We start from the raw sequence: 20,550 nt of genomic DNA, 5'->3' as shown, positions 1-20,550 counted from the left end.
GTAAATTGGAGCAAATCAGCAGCCTGTAGGCTTGGCCTTTATTGACTGTTGCAACAGGGTGCTCCCCTCACTTGCAGGTGAGAGGAAAGACACAGAAAAACGGTGTGCAAGGCCTTATAAAAACTTTCGAAATTCCCATCCTGTAGGTCAGGCCCACCCCCAGAAACATCATGCATACATTACAGAAAGGAGGGGTTGAGGGAGGAGTTGTGGTGGTAACCTGAGTGTCCTGTCACCTGGCTGGTTCCCTTCTCCCCCTCCCCATGAGTCATTTTCTGAAGACAAAAGGTGGTCGCAGTTTCCTGTCCCCTGAGGGTGAATCCAATCACTGTTCTTTTGTTATAGTCCGTGTTGAATCCACTCAGGTATGCAGTCAGTTGTGTCCTTGATAGTCTTCTGTCTGAGCCCATCAAGCCAGCTATCAGAGTTGCCATGCCAACTGGGAAATGATCTCAAGTTTAAGGGATTATGGCTGACCAGAACCAAGCCACCCCCCTTTGATAGTCCTTGTCATATGGAGTAAAATAAAAATGAAACAGTGCAAATCCGATGTATGGTTGCTTTTTCTATGAATTTATAACAGAAGCGTGGCGTATGTAGTGTGTGAGTGTGTGTGAAGTTTGTACAAACTGAATGATTGGGGTGGGGGGTTCCTGCTACAGATCCAAGTTTAAATTACAGCTGTATTGTCATGGTTCTTTTTGGATAAGCTCCTGAGCCTGACAAACCAAACCAAAACATAATGTGTGGTGCTGGGAATGTGATAGCTTGTCAGTTTGGACATTACTTGTTGCAGGCAACTTCAGCACGTGAAGCACCCAAACACTTGGCTGCCAGCCTGTCTCAAAGTGTAAAAACAGAAGAAGAATAAGCACTATAAATCTAGATTAAGGTAAGTAGCCGTGATGGTCTGATGCAGCCAAAATAAATAAATAAAATTGTCCAGTAGCAACTTAGAGACCAACTTAAGTTTGTTCCGGGTATAAGTCTTTGTGTGTATGCATTTCAGGTATCTGAAGAAGTGTGCATGCACACGAAAGCTTATACCCAGAACAAACTTACTGTAGTTGGTCTCTAAAGCACGATAAAGATTTTCTAAAAGTTGCTTGTCATTAAAAACTAGGTATGGAGTTTGCTGTCGGTGAGCAATTCTTCCCCTAGAGCAGGCGTTACTTTCCTGCCATTGGGGGGCCTTTTTCCAATTTTCTAGCTGGAGAATAACTTGGGGAAAGCGAAATGGAAGATGAAAAAACATGCTTGGGCTGCAGCTACCTCTGTGTTGGCAGGGATCCTGTTGTAGCAGGACCCCCCCCCCCCCCATCATTCAGTTTGTACAAACTTCACACACACTCACACTCATACACTACATACGCTATGCTTCTGTTATAAATTCATAGAAAATCAACCATGCATCGGATTTGCACTGTTCCACTTTTATTTTACTCCATGAAGGAAGGACTACAAAATGGGGAAGGTTTGATACAGGGCAGCCATAATCCCTTCACCATCCCAGCACATCCACAGGAGCCCCGCCCAGTTGCTATGCCAACCCTGATGGTCCTAGACAGAAGACAATCAGGATCACAAAGAACTTGCATATGGGAGTGGATTCAGCATGGACTGGAACAAAGGACAATGATCAGATCTTCCCTCAGGGGGCAGGAAACTGCCAACTCCCCTTTGTCTCCTGGAAGTGACTCATGGGGAGGGGGAGAGAAGGGAACCAGCCAGGTGACAGGACACTCAGGTTACCACCACAACTCCTCCCTCAACCCCTCCTTTCTGTAATGTATGCATGATGTTTCTGGGGGTGGGCTTGACCTAGAGGAGGGGAATTTCAAAAGTTTTTATAAGACCTTGCACACCGGTTTTTCTGTGTCTTTCCTCTCACCTGCAAGTGAGGGGAGCACCCTGTTGCAACAGTCAATAAAGGCCAAGCCTACAGGCTGCTGATTTGCTCCAATTTACTCTGGTTGGTGTCTTTACTTTTTGTCCAAGGTAGCCCTCGGATTTTTCCGGTAACACTGTGTGCCCCCCCCCCTTCATGTCCTGGAGCATGGTCTGATTCCTGCCTCCATATAATGTTTTCAACTAGCTGTTGAACCATTTTGTTGAACATATGCATATTTTGGCAGATCCCCCTTCCTTTGGAGGATCTAGTCTGACAGCACCCTTCTGAGTGCTCTTGTCTTAACATACAAATTATACTGCTGCAAGATCATCATGGGGTCACTCAGAGGAGAAGATGGTGAAATGCAAACAGGGGACACAGAAAGGGCTGAACTCCTCAATGCCTTCTTTGCCTCAGTCTTCTCCGATAAAGAAAACAATGCCCGACCTGAAGAATTTGGAGCAAATGATTCAGCAGAGGAAACACAGCCCAGAATAACTAAGGAGATAGTACAAGAATACTTGGCTAGTTTAGATGTATTCAAGTCTCCAGGGCCAGATGAACTGCATCCAAGAGTATTAAAAGAACTGGCAGATGTGATCTCAGAACCACTGGCAGTCATCTTTGAGAATTCCTGGAGAACAGGCGAAGTCCCGGCAGACTGGAGGAGGGCAAATGTTGTCCCTATTTTCAAAAAGGGGAAAAGAGAGGACCCAAATCATTACCGCCCAGTCAGTCTGACATCAATACCAGGGAAGATTCTGGAACAGATCATTAAGCAAACAGTCTGTGAGCACCTAGAAAGGAATGCTGTGATCAACAATAGTCAGCATGGATTTCTGAAAAATAAGTCATGTCAGACGAACCTGATCTCGTTTTTTGACAGAATTACAAGCCTGGTAGATGTAGGGAACGCAGTGGATGTAGCCTACCTTGATTTCAGCAAGGCATTTGACAAGGTGCCCCATGATATTCTTGTAAAGAAGCTGGTAAAATGCGGTCCTGACTACACTCAGTGGATTTGTAACTGGCTGTCTGACCGAACCCAAAGGGTGCTCATCAATGGTTCCTCTTCATCCTGGAAAAGAGTGACTAGTGGGGTGCCACAGGGTTCTGTCTTGGGCCCGGTCTTATTCAACATCTTTATCAACGACTTGGATGATGGACTTAAGGGCAAACAAGATGAATTTTAACAGGGAGAAATGTAAAGTATTGCACTTGGACAAAAAAAATGAGAGGAACAAATACAAGATGGGTGACACCTGGCTTGAGAGCAGTACATGTGAAAAGGATCTAGGAGTCTTGGTTGACCGCAAACTTGACATGAGCCAACAGTGTGACGCGGCAGCTAAAAAAGCCAATGCAATTCAGGGCTGCATCAATAGGAGTATAGCATCTAGATCAAGGGAAGTAATAGTGCCACTGTATTCTGCTCTGGTCAGACCTCACCTGGAGTACTGTGTCCAGTTCTGGGCACCACAGTTCAAGAAGGACACTGACAAACTGGAACGTGTCCAGAGGAGGGCAACCAAAATGGTCAAAGGCCTGGAAACGATGCCTTATGAGGAATGGCTAAGGGAGCTGGGCATGTTTAGCCTGAAGAAGAGGAGGTTAAGGGGTGATATGATAGCCATGTTCATATATATAAAAGGATGTCACATAGAGGAGGGAGAAAGGTTGTTTTCTGCTGCTCCAGAGAAGCGGACATGGAGCAATGGTTTCAAACTACAAGAAAGAAGATTCCACCTAAACATTAGGAAGAACTTCCTGACAGTAAGAGCTGTTCGACAGTGGAATTTGCTGCCAAGGAGTGTGGTGGAGTCTCCTTCTTTGGAGGTCTTTAAGCAGAGGCTTGACAACCATATGTCAGGAGTGCTCTGATGGTGTTTTCTGCTTGGCAGGGGGTTGGACTCGATGGCCCTTGTGGTCTCTTCCAACTCTATGATTCTATGATTCTATGATCACATGGATGATGTATTTACAACAATTATATCCTATGCTTAGGCTTTGAGTCATAAATTTTAATAAGCTGGAAAGGCAAAGAACTTAGAGGTGCACCCCACCCCACCCCGTAACCAAATATATGGCAGAGGGCCTTGGGGAAATGAGTATAGCACGAAAGAGCAGAATACTACCGTATTTTACCTTGTGTCAGGGAAGGTGCTGTTTATGGTGTAGCCTAGAGAGGCCTTTTGAATTAATGTGACGTGATGCACATATCTAACTTGAGTCCAAAATGCAGCTGTGGATATGGGCAGTAGATTTGGGAAGAAGTGCAATGACAGTATTCCACCAGGTGATCTGCTGGAGCCTTTAGGACATATCAAACGTATTTTACTGCTTTGTAGTGGGGAGTGGCCAGATGGGAATTGGGGAAAAAGAAGCACAAACAATAATTTATCAAGCAAAAGACTCCATTTTAAAAATCAGAGCTGCTCTTCAAAGCACAGGAAGGAAAATTGAGAAAAAGCACACAGCATAAAGTCAGCAATTGTGCAAATAATACTTGTTGTTGTTTTACATTTAGTGGTATGGGTAGCAGATGCAAGAGGAAGCCAAGGGCTCTTGCCCCGTCCAAATGGGTGTGGCAGAAGAGGTGCAGGGATGGAAGAAGCTGCACGATCAGAAAACTGCCCCTCTCCTTGACAACTCTTTTGTCCATCAACTTGGGTCACCATACTCTGCATCTCTGCTACCATGGATGCCTTTAAGCCCTCACACTGGACCTCAGATATACAGTGGTACCTCAGGTTAAGTACTTAATTCGTTCCGGAGGTCCGTTCTTAACCTGAAACTGTTCTTAACCTGAGGTACCACTTTAGCTAATGGGGCCTCCCACTGCTGCCGCACCACTGCCACACGATTTCTGTTCTCATCCTGAAGCAAAGTTCTTAACCTGAGGTACTATTTCTGGGTTAGCGGAGTCTGTAACCTGAAGCGTATGTAACCCAAGGTATCACTGTATAGCATCTGCAGATGAACAGAGGCAGAGGCACTAACGGGAAGTGAATGAATGGAGAATCCCCACCTCACATGTATCTGTGGAGTTTTACACACATTCAAAAGTTGCCAATTCAGCCAAAGTACACCCTGCCATCAGTAGAGAATAAATACCATTTAGATTTGCAGAACTGGCACTTGTAAAGTGTTTGCTCTGCACTTGCAGGAAACCAGTTACTTAGTGTGGCAGCTCCTACACTCTGGAACTCACTGCCCATTGATATTAGGCAGATGATGTCTTTGTATTGTTTTCAGTGCCTGCTAAGAACCTTTCAGTTTCAGCAAGACTATCTAGCCATGTGGTTTTAGCATGTGATTTTTAAAGTATAACAGTTGTGCAGTTACTGGTTTTAATTTTCAGTGTAACTTGTTTCTAATGATTTTAACAATATTTTAATGAAGAATTTCAATTGTCTTTTGTTCAAATAAGTGGTATGTAAATTTTGTTTCAATAACTAATCCAGCTTTCCCCAACCTCGTGCCCTCTGGACATTCTGGATGGCAGCTCCTGTTATCTGCAGCTGTCTGGTCTGCACATAAGGTGGATTCAAGCACTGACAAAACCATTGTACTGACATGGGAAAACTAACTTTTGTAAATTGAACTAAACAATTTGTTTTCTAAAAATGATGTTTTAAAACTTGTCTCATCACGTATTTGAATATGATCTACTGCACCCTCTGGAGAGTTTATTTCAGGTGTGTGTCAGAAGGTAGAGGCCCAGTTAACAATGCAAGATCAGTCTTAAAGTGAGCTCCTAGCTGTGTACTATTGGCCTAAGAATCCAAAGAGACCTGGAACAGGAGGCTGAAACATAAAGCTCTGTACTGCATATGCACACATATTAATAGCAAAAGCAATCTCCCTAAGGTGCTACTTGACAATTTTTTTATTTATCCAGATAGAGAGTGAGATAGTAATTTTCTACCCACAAATTTCAGCAAATGAGAGTAGTTAAGAAAGTACTGACTTGATATCTTAGGGTGTTTATGCAATGGCATGTATTCAGTTGAAGAGTAGCAGAAAAGGGTTCCAAATGTACTCAAGCAGCCAGTATCTGCCAGCTTCCACCATCTTATTTGGTTTCAAAACAGTAATTATATCCTAGCTGACAATTATTCAGTCCCATGTGCTTCGTTTAACACAGGATGTCTCCAATGGGATGTTTTTGATCTTGATTTCTGGTTCTTCAAACACAAGAAATGCAAAGAGCAAGGAAAGAGGCTGTTGCAAATTCTCTGGATTAACGAGCAGTTGCTTTCTCAAGCTACCAAGCAAGCAAGCAAGCCTTGGCCTAAGTGGAAATTTAGTGACCAAAAAAAGTAGACTGAAGTGGCCCTCTGGGTCTTCTAGTTGCCAGAGCAGCCTCCAGATTTCCAAGGCCTTGGGTGCATCACAGACTGAAGCAGTGGTTTGTCTTTGAAATTAACAAATAATTCCTTCCCCAAGGGAGTCCCTGCCTCATAAGGAGGACTGGGACCTGGGAAGATTGGTGAAAAAGCAAAGTCTGATCTTTATTGAAAGAACAGGAAAAAACAAAACTGTTGCAACAGGGTCCCCCCTCACGCCATAACAACGGAGTGAGAACCTCGAACAAAGGGCTGCTTTGACTCTTATACCTTTTGGTTTCCATACAGATCAATAACAGCAGAGGTGGTGGGAAGCGACCTGAATGGGGAGAAGAGGGGATTAACATAAGGTAAGTAGGTTGTTGTAAGATCTTGGGAGGTGTCAATTTTGCTGGAGGGCTGGAATAATATGTGCTGAGCTTCTTCTGGATCTGGTTAATGGCTGTTCCTTTATCTACAGGAAAGCTTTCCGTAGCTGCTAATAATCAGTATGCAGATTGTGAGGCTGGATGTTTGGGAAATGGCTTCAGTGTTAATGTGAGATCCTGCTCTGCATTGCTATCAATTCGAGTGTGATAATAATAATAATAATAATAATAATAATAATAATAATAATATAAATAAATAAATAAATTTATTTATACCCCGCCCTCCCCAGCCAAAGCTGGGCTCAGGGCGGCTAACAACAATCAAAATAATCCAACATTCTAAAAACCTTTCATTATAAAAATTAATTAAAATCAAATTGATGGCAACCATTAAGCAAAATTCTGTGCAGATTGCCAGAGGAGGGGGTCAGGCTGCGCCCTGACCAAAGGCCTGGTGGAACAGCTCTGTCTTGCAGGCCCTGCGGAAAGATGTCAGGTCCCGCAGGCCCCTAGTCTCTTGTGACAGAGCGTTCCACCAGATTGGAGCCACGGTCGAGAAAGCCCTGGCTCTAGTTGAGGCCAGCCTAACCTCTCTGTGGCCTGGGATCTTCAAGATGTTTTTATTTGCAGACCATAAGTTCTTCTGTGGGACATACCAGGAGAGGCAGTCCCGTAGGTATCAGGGTCCTAGGCCGTATAGGGCTTTAAAGGTTAAAACCAGCACCTTAAACCTGATCCTGTACTCCACCGGGAGCCAGTGCAGCTGTTATAGTACCGGATGAATGTGATCTCGCAGTGAAGACCCCATAAGGAGTCTCACTGTGGCATTCTGCACCCGCTGGAGTTTCTGGGTGGGTCAGTCTCAAGGGCAGCCCCACGTAGAGTGAGTTACAATAATCCAGTCTGGAGGTGACCGTCGCGTGGATCACAGTGGCTAGGTCAGGGCGAGAGAGATAAGGAGCCAACTGCTTAGCTTGGCGGAGGTGAAAAAATGCCGCCTTTGTTATAGCTGTAATCTGTGCCTCCATAGAGAGGGAGGTAGCGAAGATCACACCCAAACTCTTAACGGACGATGCTGGCACTAATTGCACCCCCGCAAGAGATGGGAGTTACCCCCTCAATCCCATATCGCCCCATCCCAGCCAGAGGACCTCTGTCTTCGAAGGATTTAACTTCAACCGGCTCCCACGTAACCATCCAGCCACAGCTTCCAGACATCTGGTCAGTGTGTCTGGGCCGAGTCAGGATGGCCATCCATCAACAGATAGAGTTGGGTGTCATCGACATACTGATGGCAACCCAGGCCAAAACTCCGGACAAGCTGGGCGAGGGGGCGCATAAAGATGTTAAAAAGCATCAGGGAGAGAATCGCACCCTGAGGCACTCCACACACCAAGGAGTGGCGCAATGACAATTCCCCAAGCGCCACCCTCTGTCCCCGACCAAAGAGAAACGAGCGCAGCCATTGAAGGACTGTGCCCTGGATCCCCACGTTGGCAAGGCATGGTGATCGACCATGTCAAAGGCTGCTGACAGGTCTAGAAGAATCAGCAACCCCGACCTGCCTCGATCCAGCTGCCTGCGGAGATCATCTGTTAGGGCGACCAGAGCCATCTCGGTCCCATGACCAGCGCGGAAGCCGGACTGGAATGGATCCAGAGCCGATGTTTCATCCAGAAACCTACCAAGCTGTTCAGCAACCGCTCTCTCAATCACCTTACCCAGGAATGGAAGATTCGAAACCGGGTGGTAATTGGATAGATCTAAGGGATCTAATGATGTTTTCTTTAAGAGCGAGCGCACCACTGCCTCCTTCAGTTCCCCTGGGAAAATCCCGGTGCCAAGGGACAAATTGATGATATCACCCAGGAGGGTCCGCACTTCGTCTGGACATGCTCAAATCAGCCAAGACGGGCACGGGTCTCATGTTTGCATACTTATTGGAATATAAAACTATTTTGGGTTGGACTCAGTAGATGGCAGTGTGGTGGAGAGTGTTTTGGCAGCTATGATTGGATACATGCAGAAAATACAGCATAGTACAGCGTTTTGAGAAAAATACATTTCAGTAAAGATACATTCAAGGAAAAGTTATATATTTCAGTAAGGATACATTCAGTACTTTCTGATTCCTATACATTTCCATAAGGATACATTTAGATACATTCTTAAGTCAATGAGAAAACACAGCAAAATGATTCATTCTCAAACAATGCATTCTCCAAGGCACAGTTTATTTTTCTTGTGGTATTTATTCCCCTCTCCGACCATGACTCTCTTACGACATCTTCAAGAAGCAAAAGGGCTTGCTATTCTATTCTCAAGGCAGCACCAGCAGCCGAAAGTTACTAAATATGTAGAATAGAACAGCACTGACCAAGAAGTGGATGAGCCACTTCAAAGGCATCTTAGTATATAGACCAACGTCACTAGACCCTTGGGCTATTTTAACAGGGCAGACAAAGTATTGTCTAAGACAGGCATAGGCAACCTTGGCCTGCCAGATGTTTTGGGACTCAATTCCCATCATCCCTGACCACTAGTCCTGTTAGCTAGGGATCATGGGAGTTAGTAGTCCCAAAACATCTGGTGGGCCGAGGTTGCCTATGCCTGATCTAAGAGCTTTCTTTTCCTTCTATCTTTTAAAGATTTGTCCTCCACTACCTTTTAGCATGTAGGGGACGCAGGTGGCGCTGTGGGTTAAAGCCTCAGCGCCTAGGGCTTGCCGATCGAAAGGTCGGCGGTTCGAATCCCTGCGGCGGGGTGCGCTCCCGCTGCTCAGTCCCAGCGCCTGCCAACCTAGCAGTTCGAAAGCACCTCCGGGTGCAAGTAGATAAATAGGGACCGCTTACCAGCGGGAAGGTAAACGGCGTTTCCGTGTGCAGCTCTGGCTCTGGCTCTGGCCAGAGCAGCGATGTCACGCTGGCCACGTGACCCGGAAGTGTCTCCGGACAGCGCTGGCCCCTGGCCTCTTAAGTGAGATGGGCGCACAACCCCAGAGTCTGTCAAGACTGGCCCGTACGGGCAGGGGTACCTTTACTTTTACCTTTTAGCATTGACGTAATCTTCTGCCACAATCTCTTCCCCCATTTCACAAGTTTTCTTCACTTGCCAAAGAGGCTTCCATTTTCCTGCCTCAGTCAAGGGTGGTGTCTGTGCTTTTATTTCCACCAAACATTGCTGCAAGCTCCAGATCTGAAAAAAATCCCTATCAGAGGAGCTGCCCGATGCCGCCTCCCCTGAGTTTTAATGGCCATGTGGGCATTGGGAATGCTGCAAAGGGCAGACTGCTGATGAGCTGGCTGGCTCATCAAGACACCCAAAGCACTACTTGGTCATTTCAGAAGTAACAAGGTAGGCGTGTAGCAAACTCTGCACCCCACCCATTAAAATTTCATCCATTTTTTAATTCTCCCCTGTAATCTTCAAATGGAATTTATTAAGAAAATAAGAACTGGAGGATAAAAACTGGGTTTGAATTGGAAATTGAGAAATGGAAGGATCTCCTTTGGTGGAGATCTGAAGATTTATGGTCTATAAATCTGATCAAGGTGGAAGTTGGAACCTTTCGGCTATTTGGACTTAGAAGGATTGAGAATCAAGACTTGAGCCTAACTTTTAAATATGGAGATCCGGCTGGAAGGAACAGGGACATTATAGGGATAGTGCCCTCCGAGACTTGGTGTTCAACTTAAAAGACTTTCAAAGAAAGAGAGGGTCTGAAAGAGATTTAAGGGCCTCAGACGTGAGGCTGCCAGGCTGATAATAGATGGACAAATGGACAATGGTTTGGGGATCGAAACCGGGGAAGGGAGGGTGGGGTTTGGAAATCCAAAGGGTGTTCAAAAATATTCTGATTTATTCTATTTTTTTTTTCTTTTTGTGCTGTTACTAGTATTAAAATGGGGAATTCGTGGAAGGGAAATTGGGTTGATCTTACAAAAAGTTTTCAAGTATAATGATTGATGTATATATGCTAAAAGTTGATATACAAATTGAATTTAATATAACAACAAATTAAGGTTAAAAATTTAGGGAGAAGAACTTGTTGAAATAGATTTCTGGACAGGGAATACAAGAAGGGGAGGCGAGGGGAAGTTCAGGAAAAAGGGGTATTGAAAATATAGATTGCAAATGTTGAATTTTTCTTTTTTTTTGTTTTATTTTTCTTTGGTTTTTTTTCTATTACTGGAAATTCTAATAAATATCATTTAAAAAAAACAAAACAAATGGAATTTATTTTCTCATCTATTAAAAGAATATTTCTAAACTGCCAGCTCATAAAAAATGTGACGGTGGGGTACAATGAAAGCATGGAGGGATCATAAAACTATAAAATATAGAAAAAAAATGATTACCACAGAATCAGAGTTGGGACCACAAGGGTCATCTAGTCCAACCACTGCAATGCTGGAAACTTTTGCTCAATGTGGGGCTCAAGCCCATGACCCTGAGAATACAGGAAGATCTTGGGCGTGTGTGTTGAGATTCCTGCATTGCAGGGGGTTAGACTAGATGACCCTCAGGGTTCCTTCCAACTCTACAATTCCATGTTCTGCAGACACAAATGTGTTTTCTGAAAACCCTTTGTGAAATGAACATTTTCAGCAGGTAATGAAATACAGTATAGTATCAGAATTGTAGGTACATGTCTCCCTCAGCCTACTCATAGTTATAAGGAAACAGTAAGAAAGCAGCACGACATTTAGGAGAGTGTACACATGGACCCTACCAGGTCACATCCCAATGAGGCATTGCTCCTGAGGAAGAGTGAGTATGCTTGCCATCTACAATTTTTATAAACCAACATGCTCTTTGTAAAAAATGGAGTATTTGTGCCCCTAACTGAAGCATTTGAGGCATGCAAAATATTTAAAACAAAAAAAGACAATGGTGCCGATGTTCCTAGAGTGAAGCAAAGGTGTTATATAAATTTCCCTCTCCCTCCTTGAAGTGTACAGCAAGTGCCAATCAGCACCTGGATTTCCTGACCTGACCTGGATCAGGCTGATCCAAAGATGCCGAAGCCCATTGCAGTCAATGAATGCATGGCGCTGGGCCCAAACAGTGCAAAAGAGACCCAGCAGAATCAAACCACAGAGCAGACCGAAAGACTCCTCTCTTTGCTTGGCTTTGAAATGCCAGTTTCTGGGTGCTTTTAATTGTTAGAAAATGCGTTGCTGAATTAAATCAGGATATTAAAATAAAGTCAATCCATTTCATTTCTCTAGAAATCCCGACCGGTTGCAACCAATGTACACCCATTCCTATTTAAAGCAGGGGATTTCCAGCTCAAAATTTCCACTAAGGCTCAAAGCCTATAGCCACTTACCCAGAAGTCTCAGCAGGACCTCCGAGTGAACATGCACATGGTCATACTGAACGTCAGGAAGGAGAACATCAATGCCCGGTGCCCAAACGCTTGCCGACCTGCACCTGTATTGTGCAGTGCAAATATACTGGCTAGGAAGTAACGACAGCTCCTTTTTTTGTTATGTGGGTGGCCCTTAAAAGAGCCTTTGGGTTATTTCTAGCTGTGCTGTTGCGACTAGGAAGCAGCTCAAGCCCTCTCGCCACGGATACGACGTGCCAGCTGAATGTCTTTCGGCATGATGGTGACCCTTTTGGCGTGGATGGCACACAGGTTGGTATCTTCGAAGAGACCCACCAGGTAAGCCTCGCTAGCCTCCTGCAAGGCCATGACGGCAGAGCTCTGGAAGCGCAGGTCCGTCTTGAAGTCCTGGGCGATTTCTCTTACCAGGCGCTGAAAAGGCAGTTTGCGGATCAGGAGCTCCGTCGATTTCTGATAACGGCGGATCTCCCGCAGGGCGACGGTGCCCGGCCGATAGCGATGGGGCTTCTTCACCCCACCCGTGGCCGGGGCGCTTTTCCGGGCAGCCTTCGTGGCCAGCTGCTTGCGAGGGGCTTTTCCTCCGGTGGACTTGCGGGCAGTCTGCTTGGTCCGCGCCATGGCTCTTCCTCAAGCAGCGAGACGGCAGCTCGCTCCTGCAGGACGAATGCAAAGCGGCCGAGAGGACCTGGGAGCAGAGAATTTATAGGGAAATCCTCCTTCCCTGATTGGCCGAGAACGCGAGCGTAGCGGCTCAGGGGTTTGAATTTCCCGGGCTCGGAAGGGATTGGAGGCCACCTCTGAGCTCTCGGTCCCCTCCCAGACCTTCGGCCTGAATGTGCTCCAGTTATATCATTGATCCTAAGCACACGACCTATAAAATAACCTTTTGGTCGGGGGGGGGCCGCGAATCCCGGCCTATCCTACCTCACAGGGTTGTTGTGAAAGTAAAGAACGACACATATCATGCGTTCATATGTAAACACACATATCATGAGTGTTTAGCGGTAATTCCAGCTCCAGTAGCGCGTATCTTAAAGTTGCTGCCGTTAAAAAGCTGACGAGCCAGATTTGTGCGACCACAGGGCATCCCAACCCCCACCGTTCCTAGTGTGACAACCGTTTTTGGATCAAAGAGAATTTAATTAGCAGCAGTTTTGAGTTGAGGACCTGAATAGGCTTCTTTGAACTTAACAGGCAGAGGCAGTTATAGGGCTAAAAAAACCCGCGCTACGCAATGATTGGTTCAGAATCGTACCCCCTACCGCCGAATCCTTTGATTTTACGGGCAGCGGTAAAAATACCAGGGTTAAATACTATGTGTCAGCTCCCGCGTTACACATACGTAATTCTTTCTCAGGCTGCATCAGAGCCAGATTGCCTTGGCATGCCAATTCGTTTTCTAATATTTATATGTTCGAGTACCCCAAGGTGTATTTTAGATATAAAATGGGGGCGGGTAACGACTGCGTGATCCACGTAGGACATCATTCTTTAACCAAGAGCTGTTCACCAACGGGCATTATTGATACCCCGAACAGCCAATACTTCTCAACCACGGAAAGTACAACTAAAACAAGGCTCAGCTTCACCTAATTTGGTGGAATGGCAATTGTTCTTCGCGGATTTATACGATTTAACCTTAAGAGCTAGGAATATTTTGAATTCCGTTCTAAACACAAGACAACTTGCTTTCCAAAGTACTAACAGCCTGGACTCAGCTCTTTTCTGGAAAACGTGGGTGGCTCTGAAAAGAGCCTTTGGGTTCAGCGTTCAGCGAGGGGTTTCTTTCCTTTGGGGGCAGCCAAGGTTTACTTCCCTTTGGCCTTGTGGCTCTCGGTCTTCTTGGGCAGGAGGACGGCTTGGATGTTGGGCAGGACGCCGCCCTGGGCGATGGTGACTTTGCCGAGCAGCTTGTTGAGCTCCTCGTCGTTGCGGATGGCCAGCTGCAGGTGGCGGGGGATGATGCGGGTCTTCTTGTTGTCGCGAGCGGCGTTGCCGGCCAGCTCGAGGATCTCGGCCGTCAGGTACTCGAGCACGGCCGCCAAGTAGACGGGCGCGCCGGCGCCCACCCGCTCGGCGTAGTTGCCCTTGCGCAGCAGGCGGTGCACGCGGCCCACGGGGAACTGCAGGCCGGCCCGCGAAGAGCGCGACTTGGCCTTGGCCCTCGCCTTGCCTCCCTGCTTGCCGCGGCCAGACATGCTGTCGTCACGGGCTCTCACGCACCACACGCAGCGCGCACAATGCAAAAGCAGCACTGACGGGCCAGGGCCCAGGCGGGGGTCTTTTATGCCTTCCTGGAGCCTGCAAGTGCCATTTCTTATTGGCTCATCGGGCGTCCTGCAGCCACAAGCCAATGAGAAAGCACATTTCCCGACCTGACCAATCACAAAAGTGGAAACGGCACTCTTCCAATAGGAACGTGAAAATCACAGTCCTATGATTTGCATGTGCGTGCGCAGCGGAGATGATATCAGGAGGCGCGGCAGCCAATAGAAACATGTCAGCCCAGCAACCTTCATTTGCATAAAGGGCCTTTAAATAGAGGAAGGGCTGACACCGGCAGCGCCGCATTCCTCTTTGCACTTCGCCGTGACCAGAGAAAGGTGGTTTCCGAGGGCCTCTTATTTTCTCCAGAGCGAAAACTTCTTTTTTTGCCAGAATGCCCGAGCCAGCCAAGTCTGCTCCGGCCCCCAAGAAGGGCTCCAAGAAGGCGGTGACCAAGACGCAGAAGAAGGGCGATAAGAAGCGCCGCAAGAGCCGCAAGGAGAGCTACTCCATCTACGTCTACAAGGTGCTGAAGCAGGTCCACCCCGACACCGGCATCTCCTCCAAGGCCATGGGCATCATGAACTCCTTTGTGAACGACATCTTCGAGCGCATCGCCGGAGAGGCTTCTCGCCTGGCGCATTACAACAAGCGCTCCACCATCACCTCCCGGGAGATCCAGACGGCCGTGCGCCTCTTGCTGCCGGGGGAGCTGGCCAAGCACGCGGTCTCGGAGGGCACCAAGGCTGTCACCAAGTACACCAGCTCCAAGTAAGCAGATCGTGCTGCTTAGCATAGAACTCAATAACCCAAAGGCTCTTTTAAGAGCCACCCACTTTCTCACAAAAGAGCTTGAGTCATTTTTCATCCCGAGTTTGTATAAATGCTGACATTGCACACCAATTTTTATTAACTATTAAAACATATGTGGTGGTGTTCTAAAGACACTCTTTCCCCATGTAAAGTATTATGTCATACAGTCTTGTGGGTTCTGTGATTCTTTCCCATATTGCATGAAACCAAGTTAGGTAGGGCAGTTTATGGGAAAAAACTACTTGCAGGTTAGAGTGGTGGCATAGCTCAAATACACCTTGAGCAGGTGTGCTTCACAAAGCTATGCAAAGTATTTTCAAAAACTTAATAAAAGCTTTATGCAGTAAACTTGAGTTTGTGGTGAATCAAGAATATGCTAAGAATGTGGTTTGGATGATTGGAGCATAAACTTTGCTACAGAATAACTAGGCCTGGCGTTTACAATAGAGACTCCTAATTTCTGGACAAGCTTCTACAACTAATTTTTATGAGTAGCTAAAAGTCACATGTTTTAATTACTGTTCTTCTGTAGCAAAATTTCCCAAAGGGTAGTTTTTAGCAATAATGTCTCCTGGTATCTTAGAGCCTCAGAACTATTATGGTGCTGGGTTTTTGTGTATCACAGCCCCACATCCTTCAAGATACATAGAATTGTATAGTGGGACTAGTTGTTGAGGGTCATCTAGTCCAACCCTCTGCAATGCAAGAATAAATTAGATCATACATGAAGTGCAATCCTAAATTGGAAGGCAAATATAGGTATATCTGACATTTGTTTTGCAACCTATGACAGGCATTCTTCCTCTCTAAGGTCACAATGAGGAGCTACTGAAGGAGTTGATACTAAATTATGAATAAGGTTTGCAAGTTTTAAATTAAAGGGTATTTATTATAGAAGCCCAGATTTGGATGTAGCCTGTGGGTTTTGCTAATTATATGTCTGTATTAAAAATGAGGATGCAGCATAACTTTCATGTTCTGGAACTGAAACTTCCAAATTAAGTTAATTTTGATTGTTCCTATACGTCACCCCTAGTGATGGCATGTAAGGGGGGGGGAACACTTTTATTGGCATTTACCACAACTTTATCCTGCTTTTCTGAGGCTTATAACAGCCCAATAAGGTAGATCTGGTTTAGGTGGTAAACTACTACTACTGAAAAGAAAACCTTGCCAAGGTAGTCCAGTGAGTTTCAAGTTTGATCAGGGATCTGAATAGGCAACTCCTGGTACCATAACTCTTATTTTATTACACTACACTTCGCTCTCCAAAGTCCATTATATATTTGTTTATGTGTTGTTGTTGTTGTTGTTTTTGTGTGTGTGTGTAGAGAGAGGGAGAGAAGAAATCAAATACTTAAGCACACCAAGTAGGAATCGGGACCAGATTTTTTTTTTTTTTTAATATTCCCTCCATCCATGTTCCAAAACACGTTTGGATTTAATCTCATTGCAATCAAAGCAGAAACAGTTTTCAACACAAATGGCATATGCACCAGTTTCTACTGAAAACATGGTCTTCTCCACAGGACTCCTGCAAGAAAACACACTTTTCTTCCTCAGTAGGTGACAGCACGGCTTACATTAAGGCGTCTTTGGCGTCTCTGTAGTTTATTAATTGTATGCAAGTGTTAAAATAATTTATCACAAATGCACATGGGCGCAGGCTGCTCTCATTCCTAAACTTCATTTACAGCGTCAAAGAAAGAGGACCGACTTTTTTATCGAAGGTATTATCAGTCGTTTTTATCTTGCAACAGTTTCACAATTTGCCCTCTGCTAACAAAGTAGCGCAAATAAGCAGGAGAGGGACGAACGAGTTCCGTTGGGCAGTTTTGTATCCATTTTTTGCTTGTTTGTCTGCTCTCTCCTGCCTCCTCTGGGCAACCTGAGAGCGTTCTCTTCTACGCAGACTCAAGAGCAAACGAACGGCGCCAAATTATTCAACTTGAAGCGGCGATTTGCGATTGGGCATTTTGAAAATCTCCCGCTGCTCATTTGAGGAGCAGCGCCCTATAGCGAGAGAGGCGTAGTTAGGTGGCACCGCCCTCCCTGGAGCTGCCAGTTTTCATTCTGGTCCGCTTACAGAGTATATAATTCAGCCGCGTTCTCGTCTCTTCCGCACAAGCCGGTTCTTTCTTTGTTGGTGCGTTTGTTTGGAAGATGTCGGGCCGTGGAAAAGGGGGGAAGGGGCTCGGGAAAGGGGGCGCCAAGCGCCACCGGAAGGTGCTGCGCGATAACATCCAGGGCATCACGAAGCCTGCGATTCGCCGCTTGGCTCGCCGTGGAGGAGTCAAGCGCATCTCTGGGCTGATCTACGAGGAGACCCGGGGCGTGCTGAAGGTTTTCCTGGAGAATGTCATCCGCGATGCCGTGACTTACACGGAGCACGCCAAGAGGAAGACCGTGACTGCCATGGATGTGGTCTATGCCTTGAAGCGCCAGGGCCGCACTCTGTACGGATTCGGCGGCTAAATATTCCTGCAGCGAGCAACAAAATATCCAAAGGCCCTTTTAAGGGCCACCTACTCATTCATAAAAAGCTGAATTTTCCTCATTGAGTAACGTTAACAAGGTAGGGATGGGAGCTTGTGAAAAGGCGGTAGTTGCTTGATTTGCAACTGGTCCGACGTGTATGTACGTAAATCAAGAAAGTCGAGATGTGCGGTGGCCGCTTATAGTTCTGTTCGTTTTTTTAAAAATACTCCTATGCAACGCTTTGAATCATTTCTTTATCTCATGTTTCTGACCGTTTTTTGAGTTAAAAAAGCACCCTATTGGTGGTTCTTCAGTGAAATTTCTTGGGGAGGCGGCCTTTGATCACGGCCCGAGGTTAACCTCGAAGGGGCTTTTTGCGCAGAACTCTGCTCCTCCCTTCGCTGTCCCCCACTCCAGAGTAAGGCTCCAAACTCGCTTAGTAGCCGCAGGAGGATTCCGGACGCTTTTCCTTTAGACCTCGGAGAAAAGCGCGGGCAGACAAAAGGCAGCGAACAAAAGCCTGGTCTCCGGGCTGGAAACCGCTCCGCCTCATTTCCCAGCAGCCTTTGTTCGCCTCCTTGTGACCTTGTGCTGTCTGTGGCTAATGAGAACCTGCAGCGTCATGCCGCCGCTTAGAGACGCAAAGCACTCTGGGATAAGTAGTTCCGAGGCGGCCCGCGGGATTCAGATCCGGGCTGCGCCTTCTCCCTCGCTGTGGAAAAAGGGACGACGGCAGCAGCTGGAGTCCTTCTCTCAGACTTACGATTTTTCTGCCCGCGTTTCTTATTTCGGATTTTCCCCACCGGCTTGTCCAAAGCCAAGGGGGGCACTTGCCCCCCCCCCGTCCAATCAAAATCAATAGAAATCTGAGGTCCTGCGCTCTTGTCGGGCTCTTGGGCACGAAGCCAGCTCCGGCATGTACTGACGGAATGGCTGTCCTGGTTGCCTTTCTTCTTTCTCGATTTGCCTCCTCCAGCTCTGGTCGTTGGCCAGGAGGATAATATTCCGGCTTTGCGGCAGCCCTCGCCCCCCCTCCCTCTGTGCTTGTGCTGCGGAGCCTTCTAGGCAGGAGGTGCGAGCTGAGCATGTCAGCAATTATCTTGAGATGTGTCAGTTGAAATGCCTCCCTTCTAAGGGTGGTGCCGGGGAGTGCAAACAGGATCGCAGCCAAGGCAGGGAAAAGGAGAAACAAGAGGGGAGGGGAGCTTGAAGAAGTAAATCTCTCTCCCTCCTCCCTCCCCCATAACCAGCAATATCTTAAAGATAAAGGTACCCCTGCCCGTACGGGCCAGTCTTGACAGACTCTGGGGTTGTGCGCCCATCTCACTTAAGAGGCCAGGGGCCAGCGCTGTCCTGAGACACTTCCGGATCACGTGGCCAGCGTGACATCGCTGCTCTGGCCAGAGCCAGAGCCAGAGCCAGAGCCGCACACGGAAACGCCGTTTACCTTCCCGCTGGTAAGCGGTCCCTATTTATCTACTTGCACCCGGAGGTGCTTTCGAACTGCTAGGTTGGCAGGCGCTGGGACCGAGCAGCAGGAGCGCACCCCGCCGCAGGGATTCGATCGGCAAGTCCTAGGCGCTGAGGCTTTAACCCACAGCGCCACCTGCGTCCCACAGCAATATCTTAGCAGTAATTAAATAATGGGTTGTATTCAACTAACTTTTATTTCCAGTACACCTGCTTAGGTTCATTAATTCTAATGGGTGTAAAGGTAAAGGGACCCCTGGTTTCCCCAGCCACTCTGGGTATCTTAAAGCATATCTAAAAACAAATAAAAACATAAAGCATTAAAAACTTCCCGAAACAAGTCTGCCTTCAGATGTCTTCTAAAAGTCAGATAGTTGTTTATTGCCTTGACATCTGCTGGGAGGGCGTTCCACAGGGCAGGTGCCACTACCGAGAAGGCCCTCTGCCTGGTTCCCTATAACCTCATTTCTAGTAGTAAGTTACCCCATTCAGGACCAGGGAGTCCCACATATCCGCCCGCCCCCGTCCTCCAAAAACAGTACTTTTGTCTTGTCAGGATTAACGACGCATGGCAATCCCATGCTGAATGCCTAGTTTTTTTAATTAACTTATTAATTGATTCTTATTCATATATACATAAATACATAGCCATTACAAAGTATCTTTTTGTAATATACTAAGATAAGACAGCTACTGAGTCTGAAAAAGAACAAGGTCAGAAAGAGGAAAAGACAATAAAAGGAGAGACCTAAAAAGAAAAGAGAAAGGGAGAGGAAAGTGAAAGAAAGTTAAAACTACAGAAAGAAAAGAGTGTAAAAGGACTTCCAGGTCTCGGTTCTGCATTCTATCTTCTATAAACCGATATTTTTTCAGTATTCAAATCCTGATACTATAAGCTCATTTTCTCTTTCAAACAAAAAATCCACAAGGAATTTCCAATCCTTAACAAGTGTCAGTTATGATTTTTTTTTGACGTGCTTTCGAACTGCTAGGTTGGCAGGAGCTGGGACTGAGCAATGGGAGCTCACCCCGTCATGGGGATTCGAACCGCCGACCTTCTGATTGGCAAGTCCTAGGCTCTGTGGTTTGACCCACAGCGCCACCCGCATTCCTCAGATGTAAGCATAATGGAACTTAATAGGAGGACTAACTTCTGAGTAAACATGCATAGGATTGTTCTGTGCAAAAGAATAAAAACATTCTGAAGAAAAAGGTTGTATGTTTTAATGTTGGGCCAGGAGCCAGCATTGCCAGGCACCTGAGGAGGTTCACTGCCATCTACACTGTCTGGAGCTGTGACTGGATCCCACCATTTTGTGTAGCCTTGTGTGTGTATGCCTCCGCCATGTGTAGAAGGCCACCTAGGTTCCTCCTTTGCCAGAGGAGGAAGAGGAGCCCTTCAGAACCCCTATCCCCCAGACAACAAAGAGGAGCAAGAATAGCATCCACTGGAGGCAGAGAGCTTTGGCAGCTTCTCACCAGTGATGGCAATGAAGAGAACAGGGACTTCTATGGACAGGGGAGGAACAGCAACCAGGTAGCTGCAGAGCCCTCTCTGTCTGG

General features: G+C 46.6%; 3 protein-coding genes and 1 pseudogene across 5 annotated transcripts in view; 2 read left to right on the top strand and 2 right to left on the bottom strand.

The window, feature by feature from the left end:
• The window catches only part of LOC307211332 (histone H3.2), a 193,365-nt gene extending 180,441 nt beyond the window's left edge, over positions 1-12,924 (bottom strand). The window contains exon 1 of one of the 2 annotated variants that reach the window (XR_013836380.1): positions 11,498-12,924. Coding sequence is in view for 1 of the 2 variants with exons in the window: in XM_079967888.1 (XP_079824014.1) it covers positions 12,169-12,579 (411 nt within the window). In the remaining variant the exon portion in view is untranslated. Of the gene's footprint in view, positions 1-11,487 lie in introns of those variants that run through there. The other variant, XM_079967888.1, reaches the window with a different exon arrangement.
• A 630-nt stretch (positions 12,925-13,554) lies between these two features.
• Positions 13,555-14,211, bottom strand: LOC307211334 (histone H2A type 2-C pseudogene; annotated as a pseudogene). The gene has a single exon. The product of its transcript is annotated as a histone H2A type 2-C pseudogene (transcript).
• Positions 14,212-14,504: 293 nt separating this feature from the next.
• On the top strand, positions 14,505-15,387 carry LOC307211336 (histone H2B 5). Its single transcript, XM_079967892.1, has one exon. The coding sequence runs from the start codon at positions 14,621-14,623 to the stop codon at positions 14,999-15,001; it is 381 nt and encodes a 126-aa protein (XP_079824018.1). The 5' UTR covers positions 14,505-14,620; the 3' UTR covers positions 15,002-15,387.
• Positions 15,388-16,450: 1,063 nt separating this feature from the next.
• On the top strand, positions 16,451-17,591 carry LOC307211361 (histone H4). The gene has a single exon (XM_079967904.1). It carries the CDS (start codon positions 17,203-17,205, stop codon positions 17,512-17,514), a length of 312 nt encoding a protein of 103 aa, XP_079824030.1. The 5' UTR covers positions 16,451-17,202; the 3' UTR covers positions 17,515-17,591.
• Positions 17,592-20,550: the final 2,959 nt, after the last annotated feature.

This window comes from Podarcis cretensis (genome assembly GCF_951804945.1).
Source record: "Podarcis cretensis genome assembly, chromosome: 2".
Taxonomy (NCBI): Eukaryota; Metazoa; Chordata; class Lepidosauria; order Squamata; family Lacertidae; genus Podarcis; species Podarcis cretensis.
Note: the sequence above shows the minus strand (reverse complement) of the source record. Positions and strands in the feature narration are given on the sequence as shown.

Excerpts from the sequence above, each read along its gene's own strand:
- LOC307211361 (XM_079967904.1), top strand. The coding sequence starts at position 17,203 with ATGTCGGGCCGTGGAAAAGGGGGGAAGGGGCTCGGGAAAGGGGGCGCC.
- LOC307211336 (XM_079967892.1), top strand. The coding sequence starts at position 14,621 with ATGCCCGAGCCAGCCAAGTCTGCTCCGGCCCCCAAGAAGGGCTCCAAG.